The sequence below is a fragment of the Ochotona curzoniae genome, unplaced genomic scaffold (genome assembly GCF_017591425.1).
Source record: "Ochotona curzoniae isolate NIBS_2020 unplaced genomic scaffold, NIBS_Ocur_1.0 contig_523, whole genome shotgun sequence".
NCBI lineage: Eukaryota > Metazoa > Chordata > Mammalia > Lagomorpha > Ochotonidae > Ochotona > Ochotona curzoniae.
This window is the reverse complement of record NW_024466459.1, coordinates 11,813,496-11,827,471: the sequence shown is the minus strand read 5'-3', so window position 1 is coordinate 11,827,471 and position 13,976 is coordinate 11,813,496. Positions and strand designations below refer to the sequence as shown.

The 13,976-nt window shown below is 64.5% G+C and overlaps 2 protein-coding genes across 3 annotated transcripts; both read left to right on the top strand.

The window, feature by feature from the left end:
- The first annotated feature begins 790 nt into the window (after positions 1-790).
- CUNH17orf99 (chromosome unknown C17orf99 homolog) lies at positions 791-7,921 on the top strand. Its single transcript, XM_040989852.1, has 6 exons — positions 791-944; positions 1,202-1,234; positions 5,326-5,640; positions 6,813-7,082; positions 7,162-7,258; positions 7,813-7,921. Exons 1-6 carry the CDS (start codon positions 908-910, stop codon positions 7,817-7,819), a joined length of 759 nt encoding a protein of 252 aa, XP_040845786.1. The 5' UTR covers positions 791-907; the 3' UTR covers positions 7,820-7,921.
- Positions 7,922-9,652: 1,731 nt separating this feature from the next.
- SYNGR2 (synaptogyrin 2) lies at positions 9,653-12,771 on the top strand. Of its 2 annotated transcripts, XM_040989850.1 has the most exons (4): positions 9,653-9,765; positions 11,289-11,526; positions 11,708-11,847; positions 11,926-12,771. In XM_040989850.1, the coding sequence occupies exons 1-4, from the start codon at positions 9,667-9,669 to the stop codon at positions 12,121-12,123; spliced, it is 675 nt and encodes a 224-aa protein (XP_040845784.1). In that variant the 5' UTR covers positions 9,653-9,666; the 3' UTR covers positions 12,124-12,771. The 2 variants fall into 2 exon arrangements, with proteins under 2 accessions (XP_040845784.1, XP_040845785.1); XM_040989851.1 differs by lacking the exon at positions 11,708-11,847 and having other exon boundaries at positions 11,926-12,056.
- Positions 12,772-13,976: the final 1,205 nt, after the last annotated feature.

Sequence of the window (13,976 nt, the reverse complement as noted above, 5' to 3'; positions counted from 1 at the left end):
CCTGGGTCAGGCCCTCTCCCAGGGTGGGGAGCTGGGCGTCCCAGGGAGAGAACAGCCCTTCCCAGGAGGGACGACACACAGGCCTGGGCTCCGGCACCCACTGCAGGGCTCCCCGCAGCCCCTGCCGTGGCATAGCCACTAGCCTGGACCCTGTCTGCTCTGGGTCATGAGAAACTCGGGCTCTCCCAGCACACAGGTGGGGTGTGAGGAAGCCCCCCACCGCTAGGAGCTTCCCTGGGCTCTGAGAGGACAGCATATGCCTGGCCGGTGGTCAGAAAGGAGCCCCTGAGCGCTGGCCCTGCCCCTGCCGCTCCCCTGGCCCCAGCCCACTCATCCAGCCCCCTCAGCCCAGCAGCCTGGTCGTCATCCTTGCTGTGTGATTCATAATGTGACAGCTTTGGGGCTCCCAGGGACAGTCTGAGATTCATTTTGCTTTTGAGACTTATTTTATTCATTTGAAAGGCAGAATTAGAGAGGTGAAGAGCCAGGGCTGGGCTGGGCTAAAGTCAGGAGTGTCTTCTGGGACTCCTATGTGGCTGCAGGGGCCCAAATATGTGGGCCATCCTATGCTGCTTTCCCAGGTGCATTAGCAGGGAGATGCGTCAGAGTGGGGCAGCCGGGACTTGAGCCAGCGCTCACACGGGATGCCAGCACATGTGGCCTCCACAATGTGGCCCCAGCACTCGAGTTGAAGCTGAGTTTAGCTGCAAGACCCAGCTTGGCTTTCCAGGGTGGGGAACAAGCTGTGTGGGCCGGCAGGCTGTGTGGGCCCAGCCCTGGGAGCTGAGGCCCTACTGCTCAGGTCCGGGTTATCTCCAGCCTGCAGGCACCCCCCAAGGGGACACAGGGGCCCCAGGGTGGAGGGACCAAGACCAAGGGAGCCGGCAGAGGCCCCACAGCCACAGCCATGAGATCCCTCTGGCTTCTCTGGGTGGCCATACTGGGTGAGCCCCCGGGGGCGAGGGCAGGGGCCAATGCCAGGCTTCAGGAGGTGGGCATGGAGACGTGAGGGGAAGGGAGGGCCTGGGCTCAACCCTGGCTTGCTGGGGGTGCAGCCCCGAGTCGCTCCAGCACTGGGTCCCCTCCTCACCCCACACAGGCCAATGACTTCCAAGCCACAGCCCCACTCCCAGGGCTTGGTCTCGCCCGCGGCCCCAGCCCTCGCCCACCGGCTCTTCTGACCCGACACCCTCTCTTCCAGCCTGCAGCAGGTGCTCCACGGTGCAGGAAGATGGTGAGTAGCCGCCCCCTCCCCTGCTACACTGGCCAGGGTAGGGCTCCAGCCTGGGGACCCTGCGGGCAGAGCCCTCATCTGTGGGGGTGCCCATTGGAGATGCTGTGTGCCGACACACAGCCAGAACATTCTGGAAGCCAGGTTGGGCGCCCTAGATGGGGTAAGGGGAGAAGGGCAGGGTTAGCCGGCCAGTGTGGGGGCCTCCTGGGGAGGTAGGGCAGGTACATGACCTGGAGCCCTGTGGCTCCCCTCCCCCACCCAAACCCACCAGAGCCTCAAGGCCCTGCCAGGAGGATGTGGCCCAGGGAGGCCCAGCAGGTGGGGGGTCTCCAGGCCTGGAGGAGGCTCCACTAGGATGGGATTTTGAGCCTGCAGCCCCAGCCTCACAGAGCCAGGGGAGGGTGCACGAGGGCCCCACAGCCCCTCCTTCCTCTGTCCCAGTGAGGTGGGCAGGCCAGAGCGGGGCATCCCCTGAGTTCCATGGAAGCTCTGGGTACAGATGTGGCCCCGGGTGGCACTTGAGTGCGGTCAGAGATGAATTGTCATTTCCTCATTTGCTGTAAAAACAAGTGCCCTCCGAGTGCCAGCACAGAAGAGCAGGCAGCTGGGTGTGGGAAGCGCCTCTGCCAGGGCCCCTGGTCTCGCTGTGGTCCCCGGAGATTGCCAGCCAATCACTCAGTGCCTTTCAGTGACTGCCTGTTCCAGGTGCCTGGTGCCCTCCCACCTTCGGGGGAGGCAAGAAGAGGGGCGCCCAGAGGGCCAAGGATGGCCTTGTGCTGTGGGGGAGGAAAGCGAGGGCCCGGCAGCCCCGTGGCTGGGAACCAGTTGCTCTGGTCACTGTGTTAGGACAGCTGAAGGCTGTGACCTGGGAGGAGCATGGTGGGAGGGGTGACAGGAAGTCCTGTCGGTGGGCATGGGCAGCAGCTGGGGCCCAGAGGGGCAGGGGTGGAGCGGGAGGTGAAGGAGCCGAGGCGAGCTGGGGAGAGGTGGGCTGTGTGCTCTCTGAGCTGTGCCATTACGGTGCAACCGGTGGAAGAAGCAAGGCACTACAGGTGTTTCTGAGAGAGTTGAGGCTGGCCAGGCCCCAAGCCCAGAGGCGGAGCATGGCCGGAAACACCTGGAGGGTACAGAGCCCCCAGTGGCCGCCCAGGGCCAGGAGGACAGGTCAGGGGCAGGCGAGGGCCTGGAGCCGAAGGAGGCTGGCTCCAGGAAGTGCAAAAGCAGCTGAGGGTGTTGGGGTTCCCCAGGGCTGGCGCGACCAAAGTTACTACATGGTAAATTTATTTTTATTGGAGGTGGGGGTATGGCGTAGCAAGTTAAGCTACTGCTTGTGGTGTCAGAATTCCATCCTGGAGCGCAGGTTCAAATCCCGGCTGCAGACAAATCCTGGAAAGGCAGACATACAGAGAGAAAGCTCTTCCATCCACTGGCTCACTCCCAAGTGGCCCCAACAGCCCGATCTGAACTAATCTGAAGCCAGAAGCCTGGAGCTTCTTCCAGGTCTCCCACACAGCTGCAGGGTCCCAAGGCTTTGGACCATCCTCGACTGCTTTCCCAGGCCACAAGCAGGGAGCTGGATGGGAAGTGGGGCTGCCAGCATTAGAACCGGCACCCATGTGGAATACTGGTGCAAGGCCAGGACTTTAGCCACTAGGCTACCACGCCAGGCCCACAGATCCTATGTTCTACACAGAGTTGACAGGAGTGGAAAAAAGATCTTGCATCCACTGATTTATTCCCCAAATGTCCACGACCCATGGAATTGGGCCAGGCCCAAGCCAGGAGCCAGGGGCTTCCTCCGAGTTTCCCACCCAGGTGCAGGGGCCTGAGCCCTGGTGCCATCTGCTGCTGCTTTTCCGGGCACTTTGGCAAGGGACTGGGTCAGAAGTGGAGCAGCTAGGATTTGAACCTGTGCTCCAGGATGGGACTCTGACACCACAAGCAGTAGCTTAACTTGTATGTCACACCCCCACCCACCTCCAAGAGAAAAACAACATTTACAACACCGTGTTGTCATTGTTCTGTTGTGTGGCCGGTTACTGCTGACCTCTTCCTGTGCACTCGGGAGCCAGCCAGGGGCCTGCGCCCCTAATGTGAGGTGTGCACTTGGGGTGTCCCATGGCCCAACGGGGTTCCCAGCCAGAGTCTTCGCATTTCAGGGTGGGGCTGGGGCAACCCTGCACAGACCAGTGGAAGGTTCCATTGGCATGTTCGCCCTTCAGGTGCCCGCCAGGGTCTGGGGCCAGAATCAGGAGCCTAGGTCTGCCAGGTCTGGTCTGCGTGGGTGGCAGGGGCCCGAGTTCCTGAGCCATCACCTCGGGCTCCCCGGCCTGCGGGCCTCAGTGGGGAGCTGGAGTGGGGAGCCAGAGCAGGGAGCAGAACCCAGGTGCTCCTGGCTCAATGCAGCCTGCCTCTGCGGGGCTGCTTGTTAAAGCCGGGTCCCTGGGACCACCTCTGGTCTCCGGAAAGCCCATCTCTTCAGCTCAGTTCCCATTTGTCGTGGAGACAAGGCAGGGTTGTCCCGGAGCCACACAGGACACGGTGTCCGGAGCTGGACAGCATCCTTCGGCAGGGAGCAACCGGGCCCCGCCCAGAGGAGGAGGCAGGGAGCAGGTGCCTCCGCCCCGCCCCAAGGGTGTGGCCTTTCAGTTCTGAATTCGACACCCTGTCATTTGAACATTCGCCCAGCGAGAGAGTCCGCCCATCACATCAAGGCAGGGCTAGATGCACACAGAGCCATCAAAAGGGAAGTTGTGTGAACGCCCTCTGCAAGGTGCACTTTAAAAAACGGTCCCTCTGAGCACATATGCAAATCCAGCTGCTATTCACAGCCAGGCGGGATGAAGGTTACTTCCCTTGAAAAGGGAGGCAGAAAAGGAGGGGGCGGTCATCCTGGACCCCAACCCCTCCGCGGGAGGCGGCATTGTGGCCTCTGGAAACTGCTTGGAGTGCAAGGGAGAAGCCGCCTAGGCCCAAGGGTGGTGCCGATGAGGCAGCTGGGCAGTCTGCAGGACGGGGCCCCAGAGGCTGAATCTAACTGCAGATCTGGCTTCCCCTGGATAAGATCAAAGGCTTTGCAGGGAAGCCCATTGAACAAATCCACCAGGGCCCAGTGCGTTGGCTCAGTGGTTAAATCCTCGCCTTGCAAGTGCCAGCATCCCATATGGGTGTAGTTCATGTCCCGGCAGCTCCACCCCCATCCAGCTCCCAGCCTGTGGCCTGGGAAAGCAGTCGAGGACGGCCCAAAGCCTACACCCACATGGGAGGCCCAGAAGAAGTCCCTGGCTCCTGGCTTTGAATCAGCTCAGCTCTGGCAGTTGTGGCCATTTGTGCAGTAAACCAGTGGCTGGAAAACCTGTCTTCTCTCTGTAAAACTGTCTTTCCAACAGAAATAAAACAAATATTTAAACCAACCAACCAGTCTGTACCTGGCCTGGGGAGCGATCCTGGCTCCAGCTCGGCGTGTGGACACTGACACCAGGGCCCTGGCTTGAGGCCCAGTGCTGCTGAGGTACACCTGTCGGGCCTGGCCCCACTGCAGACATCTGGGCTGTGAACCAGCGGGTGGAAGATCTCCCAGACTCTTTCTCCCCTCTATCCCTCAGATATTCTTTTTTAAGTCCACGCTTTAAAGATTTATTTATTTGAAAGGCAGAATTACAGAGTAAAAGAGACTTTTCCACTGGCTGGTTCACTCCCCAAATGGCCACAATGGCCAAGGCGGAGCCAGACCAAACCCTAAGAGGCAGGAACGCCATTGGGTCTCCCGAGTGGAAACTCGAGGGGCTCACGCGCTTGGACCGTCCTCTGCTGCTTTCCCAGACCGCAAGCAAGGAGCTGGATGGGAGATGGAGCAGCCGGGACTAGCCTGTGGCACTCCTACAGGAGATGCCAGGTCCCGGGCATTCCAAGTAGGAACTGAGCCCACTGTGCCACGAAGCCCACCCCAACTCACCACACTCCCACATGGGCTGCTGTGCCAGGCGTGTGCGTGCGCGTGGCTCCAAGAGGCGGGGTGGGTGGGGTGGACTCGCCGTGCCCTGGACAAGGCTGTGCCCAGCTCCAGTGGTTCCCTCCCTCCTGCCTTCCAGCACGCGTCCTGCCAGCAGACACCCCGGAGAGCTCCATCGCCTACCGAGTTCTGGAGGTTTACCCCAGAAGGCGCCTCGTGCTCATCACGTGCCACGTGCCCCAGGCACCCCCACCTGTCACCTACACCCTCTGGGGGAGCGGGGACATCCTGGTGACCAGGAAGGTGGTGACGACTCCCCAGCCGGCCTCCTTCACTGTCAACGTCACTCTCAAGTCCAGCCCGGACCTGCTCACCTATTCCTGCCAGGCGGCGTCCAGCCTGGGCGCCCACGCACGCAGCGCCAGGCTCCGGCTGTACTGGGAGCTGTGGGCCAGTGAGCAGTGGCTGGGGCTGGGGGGACGGGCGGGAGCTCCAGGGAGGAGGAGGGGCAGAAAGGACTGCCAGCTGTTTACCACTCCTGGTGTCCCCGGGTGTGCAGGACCTGCCTCACATACACCTGGGTCTTTATTGGACGAGCCTGGCAATGTGACATGATAAACCGAATGTGCGGGGGCCTTGGCGAGGTGGTGCAGTGGATTAAAGTACCGCTGTGAACTCTGCATTCCCAGCAGAGGCCCTGGGTTGGATCGCGCCCCTGCCTGTAGCCCAGCTCTCCGTGGATGCCTTGCCTCTGGGAGGCAGGGGTGACGCCCGATGAAGTGGGCCCCTGACACCCAGGTGAGGGCCTGGGATGGAACTCCATGCTCCAGGCCTCCTCCTGACTCGGCCCTGGCGCCAGGCTGTTGCAGATAGAGAATGAACCAGAAGATGGAAGAGACTTTCTCTCTCTGTCTTTTAAATACAGAATTAATAAAAATTGAATGTATTTTATTACTTTTATTGCAAAGGCAGATTTTGTATATATAAAATATATATATTTCCCAGGCCACAAGCAGGGAGCTGGATGGTAAGCGGGGCCTCCAGGATTAGAACTGGTGCCCATATGGGATCCTGGCGCATTCAAAGTGAGGACTTTAGCTACTAAGCCATGGCGCCGGGCCCTAAAAACTGAATTTAAGAAGCCCCAAATGTGAACCTGTATGGGCTTTGCTGCCTGACTGCCTGCAGGCGGCAGACAGGCTCAAGTCCCAGGAAATGGGACTTCTTAAAAAACTTTCATTGTTCTTATTTGCTAAATGTGTGTGGTTTAAACAAAAATGTGTTTATTTATTTATTTAAAGAGATAGGCAGAGAGCTTCCATCTGCTGGTTTACTCCCCAGAAACCTGGAACAGCAGGGCTGGGCCCGGTGGAAGCCAGGAGCCAGGAGCCAGGAGCTCCTTCTGGGTTCCCCACGTGAGGGCAGGGGCCGTCTGCTCTTCTCCCAGGGCCATCACGGCGAACTAGCCCAGAAGCAGAGCCACCAGGATTTAAACTGGCGATTTGACAAGGGGTGCTAGGGTTGCAAAAGCAGCACCCTGCCCCACTGCCAGCTCCCTGCCCTTACCCTGGTCAGCAAGGAATCTCAAAGCCCCCAACTTGGCTTTGCACCCTTCCCTCCATCCAGAGCCCGTGTCCCAGCCACAGGCTGTGTTCGTCCTGCAGGACAGAGGCTCGGGCCCTGAGGTCGGGGTGTCCTGCTGGGCGTCCTCGGGCAGCCCCCCCATCTCCTACAGTCTGGTGGGAAAGGACAGACGCATCCACAGCCAGCACACACCGCCCCCCGGGCAGCCGGCCAACTTCTCCGTCCCGCTGGCCCAGTCGTCAGGCTGGCTCCAGTGCCGAGCCGAGAACGCTGTGGGCGCCCAGAGCAGTGCCTTCAGATTACTGCCGCCAGGTAAGGGGCAGGCAGGGGAGGGGGCAGTGGACAGCTCTGGGCAGAGGGAAGCCCCAGCCACCTGTCATCTGCCTCACAGGGGAGCTGCCCGAGGGCCCCGCCATGGTGCTGGCTGGCAGCCTTGCCTCCATCACAGCTGTCACTTCCGGAATGCTGGGTTGGACCATGTGGACCAGGTAGGGCGCAGGCGGACTGGGAGGGCATGAGGGCAGCAGGTTGCAGGGGAGGAGGGGCAGCCTGCGGGGCAGCGGGGAAGGAAGGGCGACTGTGCCAGTGCCTCCCAGTGGTATAGCTGCACCCGAGGACTCAGCGGGCCTCTGGCTCCCCGCGGGTTGGAGGACGCCTCTGGAGGACCCGAGCTTCTGTCTTCTCTGGGCAAACCCACTCTGAGTCAGTTTGTCCCCAGAGGTGAAAATCAGGGTCCCCTCTCCAAGGCCAGGGCTTCCTGCCATAGGGGACCAGGCCTTTGCGTCACCCAGTCCCAGGTACTTGGTGGACACTGTTGTGCCCCACTTTCCCTGTCCCCTTGGCCACCTTCCACAGGCTCTTCTCTGTTCCTGGCGTTGCACCTCAGGGACTCAGTCTTGCCTTCTGTACCATGGGAACAGAGACTGGCTCCACTGAACTGGGAGCGGGGCCAGGGTGTGTCCACTCAGGGTCAGAGCCTCAGGCCTCTTCCCGGTCTGGCCCCGGGAGCGCGTCCAACCGGCCCCGATTCCTTTGTCATCAGGTTGTGACGGAGACATGGCTTGGCAGAGTCCTGGGGCACCCCATCCCTGTCCCTCCAACCGCCCTACAGAAGCAGTTGAAGCCCAGCTGGGAGGGGCCACAGGAAGTAGTCAACACTCGAAGGAGCAGGTGGAGACCGCCCTACCTGCTGCTCTTAGCTGTTCTGGACGCCAACGTGTGCGGCCACGTGAGCCCACGACATCACCTGCCCCTCCATTGTCCCCGGGAACCCTCAACACGACAATAAAACTCATCCAATGAAAAGCACTGGGTTATGCCGATCCATCCCCTGTGGACACAGGTTCGAGTCCCAGCTGCTCCTCTTACACGCTGGCTCCCTGCCAGTGCACCTGGAAGGCAGCAGAGGATGGCTTGAGTACCTGGGTCCCTGCCTCTGTGTGGGAGACTGGGGTGGACCTTCCGGCTCCTGGCTTCGGCCTGGCTCAACCATTTGGGGAGTGAACCAGCGGAAGGAAGGAACACCTCTGCCTCTCCCTCCTTCTGTAACGCAAATAAAACTTTAAAGAAACAAAGGGAACGTCTGCCTGCGGGGGAGGGGGTGCTAATGGGAAGCCCGCCCCGCGGCTGACCATCCTGGCTGACCCCACACTTGCTCCCTTCTTCCCGGTGGGCGCAGGACCCCCCCCCCCCGCAGCTGGTGGCCCTGGGCGTCAGTTCTCAGGCTCTTCAGCGCACTCCCTGAGGGTGGGCGCACGCACAGACCCCCCTGGTGCACGTGTCCTTGGGCGGTTCGCCTTAGGCGAAACGCAGGGCGTCCCCCTGCCACCCGCAGCCTGTCCCCCTGCCACCCGCAGCCTGGCCCCGTGCAGCCTGTGCATGTGGCGGTGTGGGTGGGACTGCTTTACACCCGCCCCTGCCCCCTGCCCGTCCAGGCTGCACCGCGGGGAGGCTCGCCCGGCCAGGAGCAGGGGCGCGGGGCGTCGGGGGCCGGGCGCGGGGCAGTGCGGGCGCAGGGGCGCGGGGCGTCGGGGTCCGGGGCACGGGGCGGCGCGGGGCAATGCGGGCGCAGCGTCGGCGGGGCGCGGGGGCGCGGGGCGCAGGGGCGTCGGGGGCGCGGGGCAGTGCGGGCGCAGCGTCGGCGGGGCGCGGGGGCGCGGGGCGCAGGGGCGTCGGGGGCGCGGGGCAATGCGGGGCAATGCGGGCGCAGCGTCGGCGGGGCGCAGGGGCGCAGGGGCGTCGGGGGCGCGGGGCAGTGCGGGCGCAGCGTCGGCGGGGCGCAGGGGCGCGGGGGCGCGGGGCGTGGGGGCGCGGGGCAGTGCGGGCGCAGCGTCGGCGGGGCGCGGGGGCGCGGGGCGCAGGGGCGTCGGGGGCGCGGGGCAGTGCGGGCGCAGCGTCGGCGGGGCGCGGGGGCGCGGGGCGCAGGGGCGTCGGGGGCGCGGGGCAATGCGGGGCAATGCGGGCGCAGCGTCGGCGGGGCGCAGGGGCGCAGGGGCGTCGGGGGCGCGGGGCAGTGCGGGCGCAGCGTCGGCGGGGCGCAGGGGCGCGGGGGCGCGGGGCGTGGGGGCGCGGGGCAGTGCGGGCGCAGCGTCGGCGGGGCGCGGGGGCGCGGGGCGCAGGGGCGTCGGGGGCGCGGGGCAGTGCGGGCGCAGCGTCGGCGGGGCGCGGGGCGTCGGGGGCGCGGGGCAGTGCGGGCGCAGCGTCGGCGGGGCGCGGGGCGTCGGGGGCGCGGGGCAGTGCGGGCGCAGCGTCGGCGGGGCGCAGCGGCGCGGCCCGGCCCCTCGGCGCGCACCGCCCTTTGCCCGGGCCTGGCGGCGGCGCGGCTCCGCCCTCGGAGGCGGGGCGGCCGGGCGGTCCGGCTGGTTCTTCGGCCATCCGCGGCGGCGGCGGCGGCGACATGGAGAGCGGGGCCTACGGCGCGGCCAAGGCGGGCGGCTCCTTCGACCTGGGGCGCTTCCTGGCGCAGCCGCAGGTGCTGGCGCGCGCCGTGTGCCTGGTGAGCCGGCGGGCGGGCGGGCGCGGGCCGTTCGGGGACCCCCTGCGCCCCCGGGGCCCCGGGGCGGCGGGCGCGACAGGTGGCGGCGGCCCAGCGTCCCGGGCCTGGCGGCGCGCGTGGGGCCGGCGTCCTGGGCCCCGCCTTTCGCCCTCCTCGCCCCGGGGCTGGCCGCCTTGTTCCCCTCTGGCCCCGTGGCGTGTGCAGCCCCCCACCCGGCCCGTGTCCGGCGCGGAGTATCCCGGAGGTGCGTTGGGGAGCAGGCCGGTGGCCCTGCTGGCAGGAGGAGGAGTTTGAGGGCCGCACCAGAGCAGGTGGCCCTCACACCCCGGCTCCCAGTCGGGGAATCACCTAGAGGGGGCTTTTCGAAGCCACGTGGGGGCTGTGGAGGGCAGGAGGGCCTGCGGCCCACCCGAGGCATGGGGGCCCCCATGAAGCAAGTCCTGCAACCCTGGGTCCCCAGGCGGGGGACAGGGAACTTGCCATGGGAAGCGGAAAGCAGCTGGCTGTGGGCAAGTGGAGGGCGGACCGAGAGCGGGTTGCTGAGGCTGGAGCCTTCCAGGGGTCCCCCACCCCCTCCCAGCCCTTTGGGGGGTCTGGGCTCTGCCCCCTGTGGGCTGGATGTCGGTGCCAGGAGGGTGGTGGGACAGCGTTCCCAGCCTGCATCCGGAGTTCCGGCTTGATTTGCAGCCGAGGGTGGAGCCTGTGTCTGCCAGGGCAGGGCCAGGCCTAGAGCCGCACACCTGCCCTGCGCCTCCTGGGCTGAGGGCCTTGGAGTTTGTGGAGATGAGGAGGACATGGGCTGGTCAGCAGCCCTGCCCACCTCCCCGTTGCCCTGCCTGCCAGGTCTAAGTGCCCAGTTGCCAGCCCAGGCCCACGTGTGAGACTGACCACCTGGTGCCAGGGCAGAGGCTGGGATGTGGGTGCTCCTTGCAGCAGAAAACTGGCCAGCCCCGGCTTGGACAGGGTTGGAGGGGGCCAGGGGCTAGTCCTTGTCACTGGGCAGCCAAGCCTAGCTTGGGGCATCCACCTGACCGCGGGGGACAGTGGTGGAGTCAGGGTGGGTGAGACTCTGAGCCTGGGGCATCGGTGACGTTGCTGCCTTAAAAACAAACCACATTCTGAGTGATTCTGGACTGGGAGGGGCCATGGCAGACGTCAGGGCAGGGGCAGCCCCGCCCAGGAGATCCCCGGCCATCCCATCTCTCCCCAGGCTGGGAATCCCCAGGGCAGGGGCCTGCTGGGGGGTGGGGAATGACCACCAAGCTTCGCCGCCTGCCTGCTGGGGGGAGGCTGGGAGGGGCAGTGGGAGAGGGCGTGTCTGACCGCCCGGCCCCCTGCTGACCGCCTGGCCCCCACGGCCCCCTGCTGACCACCCGGCCCCCTGCTGACCGCCTGGCCCCCACGGCCCCCTGCTGACCACCCGGCCCCCATGGCCCCCTGCTGACCACCCGGCCCCCTGCTGACCACCCAGCCCCCTGCTGACCACCCGGCCCCCTGCTGACCACCCGGACCCCCGCCCCCAGGTCTTCGCCTTGATCGTGTTTTCCTGCATTTTTGGCGAGGGCTACAGCAACACCTCTCACTCGGAGCAGCTCTACTGCATTTTCAACCACAACGAGGATGCGTGTCGCTACGGCTGCGCCATCGGCGTGCTGGCCTTCCTGGCCTCCGCCTTCTTCTTCGTCATCGACGCCTACTTCCCCCAGATCAGCAACGCCACGGACCGCAAGTACCTGGTCGTGGGCGACCTGCTTTTCTCAGGTGCCTGCCCGTGGCGTCCGCTCCGGGGCCGAGCGGGTTGTGGGGGTCCCTCTGCACCCTGGCCGACGCTGCCGGGCCTCCCGGGCGGCAGGACCTTGGTGCCAGGCCTCCAGGGAGACCCCCGTGCAGGCTGTGCTGTCCGGCCGTGGCGCCGACCTCTCCTGCCCCGTCCTCTCCCCAGCTCTCTGGACCTTCCTGTGGTTTGTCGGCTTCTGCTTCCTCACCAACCAGTGGGCGGCCACCAGCCCGGACGACGTGCTCGTGGGGGCCGACTCGGCGCGGGCGGCCATCGCCTTCAGCTTCTTCTCCATCTTCTCGTGGGTGAGGATGGGGGCTGGCGGCAGGCCGGGGCGGGGCGGGCGCCTCCCTGCGCCTCCTGAGCCTGGTGTCTCCTCGCAGGGCGTGCTGGCCTCACTGGCTTACCAGCGTTATAAGGCAGGAGTGGATGATTTCATCCAGAACTACGTGGACCCCAGCCCGGACGCGAGCTCCACCTATGCGTCCTACCCGGGCGCGTCCGTGGACACCTACCAGCAGCCGCCCTTCACCCAGAACGCCCAGAGCAGCGAGGGCTACCAGCCGCCCCCCGTTTACTGAGCAGCATCCAGGGGCACCCCAACTCCCTGCTGCCTCCTGGAGAGCCTCTGCCCTTTGGAACCCTGGCTGAGGCTGGCGGATCCCACCCAAGTGCCTGCGCCCGAGGAGGCTTGGCAGCCCCCAGGCACTCCCCACGGCATTTTGTCTTAGGAGAAGGTCTCTAGTTGCCTGTGTTTTCTTGTTTCCAGGGACCTCCTCGCTCCCCGCCCAGCACGCTGCCCCGCCTGGGCAGCCCCAGACAGGAAGACCACTGCTGTGCCCAGGCCACACCTCTGCACATAGAATTCTCTGCCAAAGACAAAGTGCAGGCGGCAGTGGTGTCTCCGTGGCTGGTGCTGGGCCCTGGCCTGCTCACTCAGGTTCCGTACCCTGGCCCACACTGGGCCTGTGCTCAATGCTGCACCCTTGGGTCACTGCCTGTGCCACCCATCGCTGGCTGCCTCCTGACAGCCATGGGGCTGGGAAACAGGGCTGGAGCCCATCGCTGGCTGCTCAGAGAGCGCTTCCCCTTGCCTGATAACACCCAGCTTTATGTAAATATCCCCCCACTGCCCTGAGGGAGCTGGGCAGGGTGGACCCAGCCAGGGTTGCCCCCTTGCTCTCCAGTTCTGTTAGACTGAATTGCAGATGAATTAAAAGGTTTTCTCATTCTGCCTCCACCATCTTTGGTTGGGCCCCGGTCAGGCTGGGAGGCGTGCCCTGGGGCCTGGCCTCCGGAGGTCCTCGGGTTTGGAACCAATCAGAGGTGGAATCCTGTCCTGTAGCCCTGGTCCCTGCCCGATCCTCACTTGGCCTTCCATCAGCTGCTTAAAATAGCAGGTGCACTCAGCTTGTAAACAGATGGACTGTGTTGGGCTGCCCTACTGGCCAGGGTCTGCTGCACCCTTCCCGGCACTTGGGGGACTGGCTGGGGCCCGCCCTGTAACTGCTCCCCACTTCCCCTTTTGAGCAGCGACGGAGCTGCCAGTCATGGTCAGTTTCGAAATCCCAAATATACACACGATGGGGCGGTGAACTTCAAGACCCTGTGTGGCCATTCCTCAGGGTCCCAGGTCAGGGAGGACAGCCAGAGGGAAGCTGGGGGACCCCCGGAACATAGCCACGTGTAGCGGGTGCCCCTGGTCTGTACCTGGCCTCTGGCCTGCATGGCCCAGCCAGGCAGTACTTGGCTCGAGCTGCGGGCGTTTCCTGGCCAAGCCTTAGGCTTGAAGCCACGCCAGCTTTCCTGCCAGCCCTGGGCTGCTGCTGCCCACCCATTTTCTTAGAAAAAGCAATCTCTCAGCTGCTGGCCAGGCTGGAACCAGGTTCCTAACTACTGGGTGGGTGGCAGACTCAGGCTTTGGAGCCAGCAACCTGCTACCTCCCCAGGGTATGTTATCTGCGAGTTGCAGCTGAAAGCCAACCAGGACGTGAACCCAGGCACTTGGCCACGGGGGTGGGTACCTGGAGCAGCACCTGCAGCGGTAGGCCACGCCTCCCAGTGCCCTGGGGAGTGGCCTGCTAAGAGGTTGGTGGGAACCCCCATCAGCGGGGAAGGAGTCCTGGGTCACACAGAAGCACTTCCACACCGGCTGGCTGATTTTTTTTTTAAAAAAAGATTTATTTATTTATTAGAAAGTCAGATATACAGAGAGGAGGAGAAAGAGAGGGGAAGATCTTCTGTCCGAAGATTCACTCCCCAAATGAGCTGCAATGGCCGGTGCTGTGCCGATCCGAAGCTGAGAACCAGGAACGTCTTCCAGGTCTCCCATGCGGGTGCAGGGTCCCAAGGCTTTGGGCTGTCCTTGACTGCTTTGCCAGGCCACAAGCAGGGAGCTAGATGGGAAGCAGGCTGCTGGGATTAGAACTGGCAC

What these genes read in the sequence shown, in the direction of transcription:
- SYNGR2 (XM_040989850.1), top strand. Translation starts at nt 9,667, where the DNA reads ATGGAGAGCGGGGCCTACGGCGCGGCCAAGGCGGGCGGCTCCTTCGAC. An exon ending in TGGCGCGCGCCGTGTGCCTG is followed by an intron (nt 9,766 to 11,288) that starts GTGAGCCGGCGG and finishes CCCCGCCCCCAG; the next exon opens with GTCTTCGCCTTGATCGTGTT. An exon ending in TCTTCTCCATCTTCTCGTGG is followed by an intron (nt 11,848 to 11,925) that starts GTGAGGATGGGG and finishes GTCTCCTCGCAG; the next exon opens with GGCGTGCTGGCCTCACTGGC.
- CUNH17orf99 (XM_040989852.1), top strand. Translation starts at nt 908, where the DNA reads ATGAGATCCCTCTGGCTTCTCTGGGTGGCCATACTGG. An exon ending in CTCCACGGTGCAGGAAGATG is followed by an intron (nt 1,235 to 5,325) that starts GTGAGTAGCCGC and finishes CCTGCCTTCCAG; the next exon opens with CACGCGTCCTGCCAGCAGAC. An exon ending in CTTCAGATTACTGCCGCCAG is followed by an intron (nt 7,083 to 7,161) that starts GTAAGGGGCAGG and finishes TCTGCCTCACAG; the next exon opens with GGGAGCTGCCCGAGGGCCCC.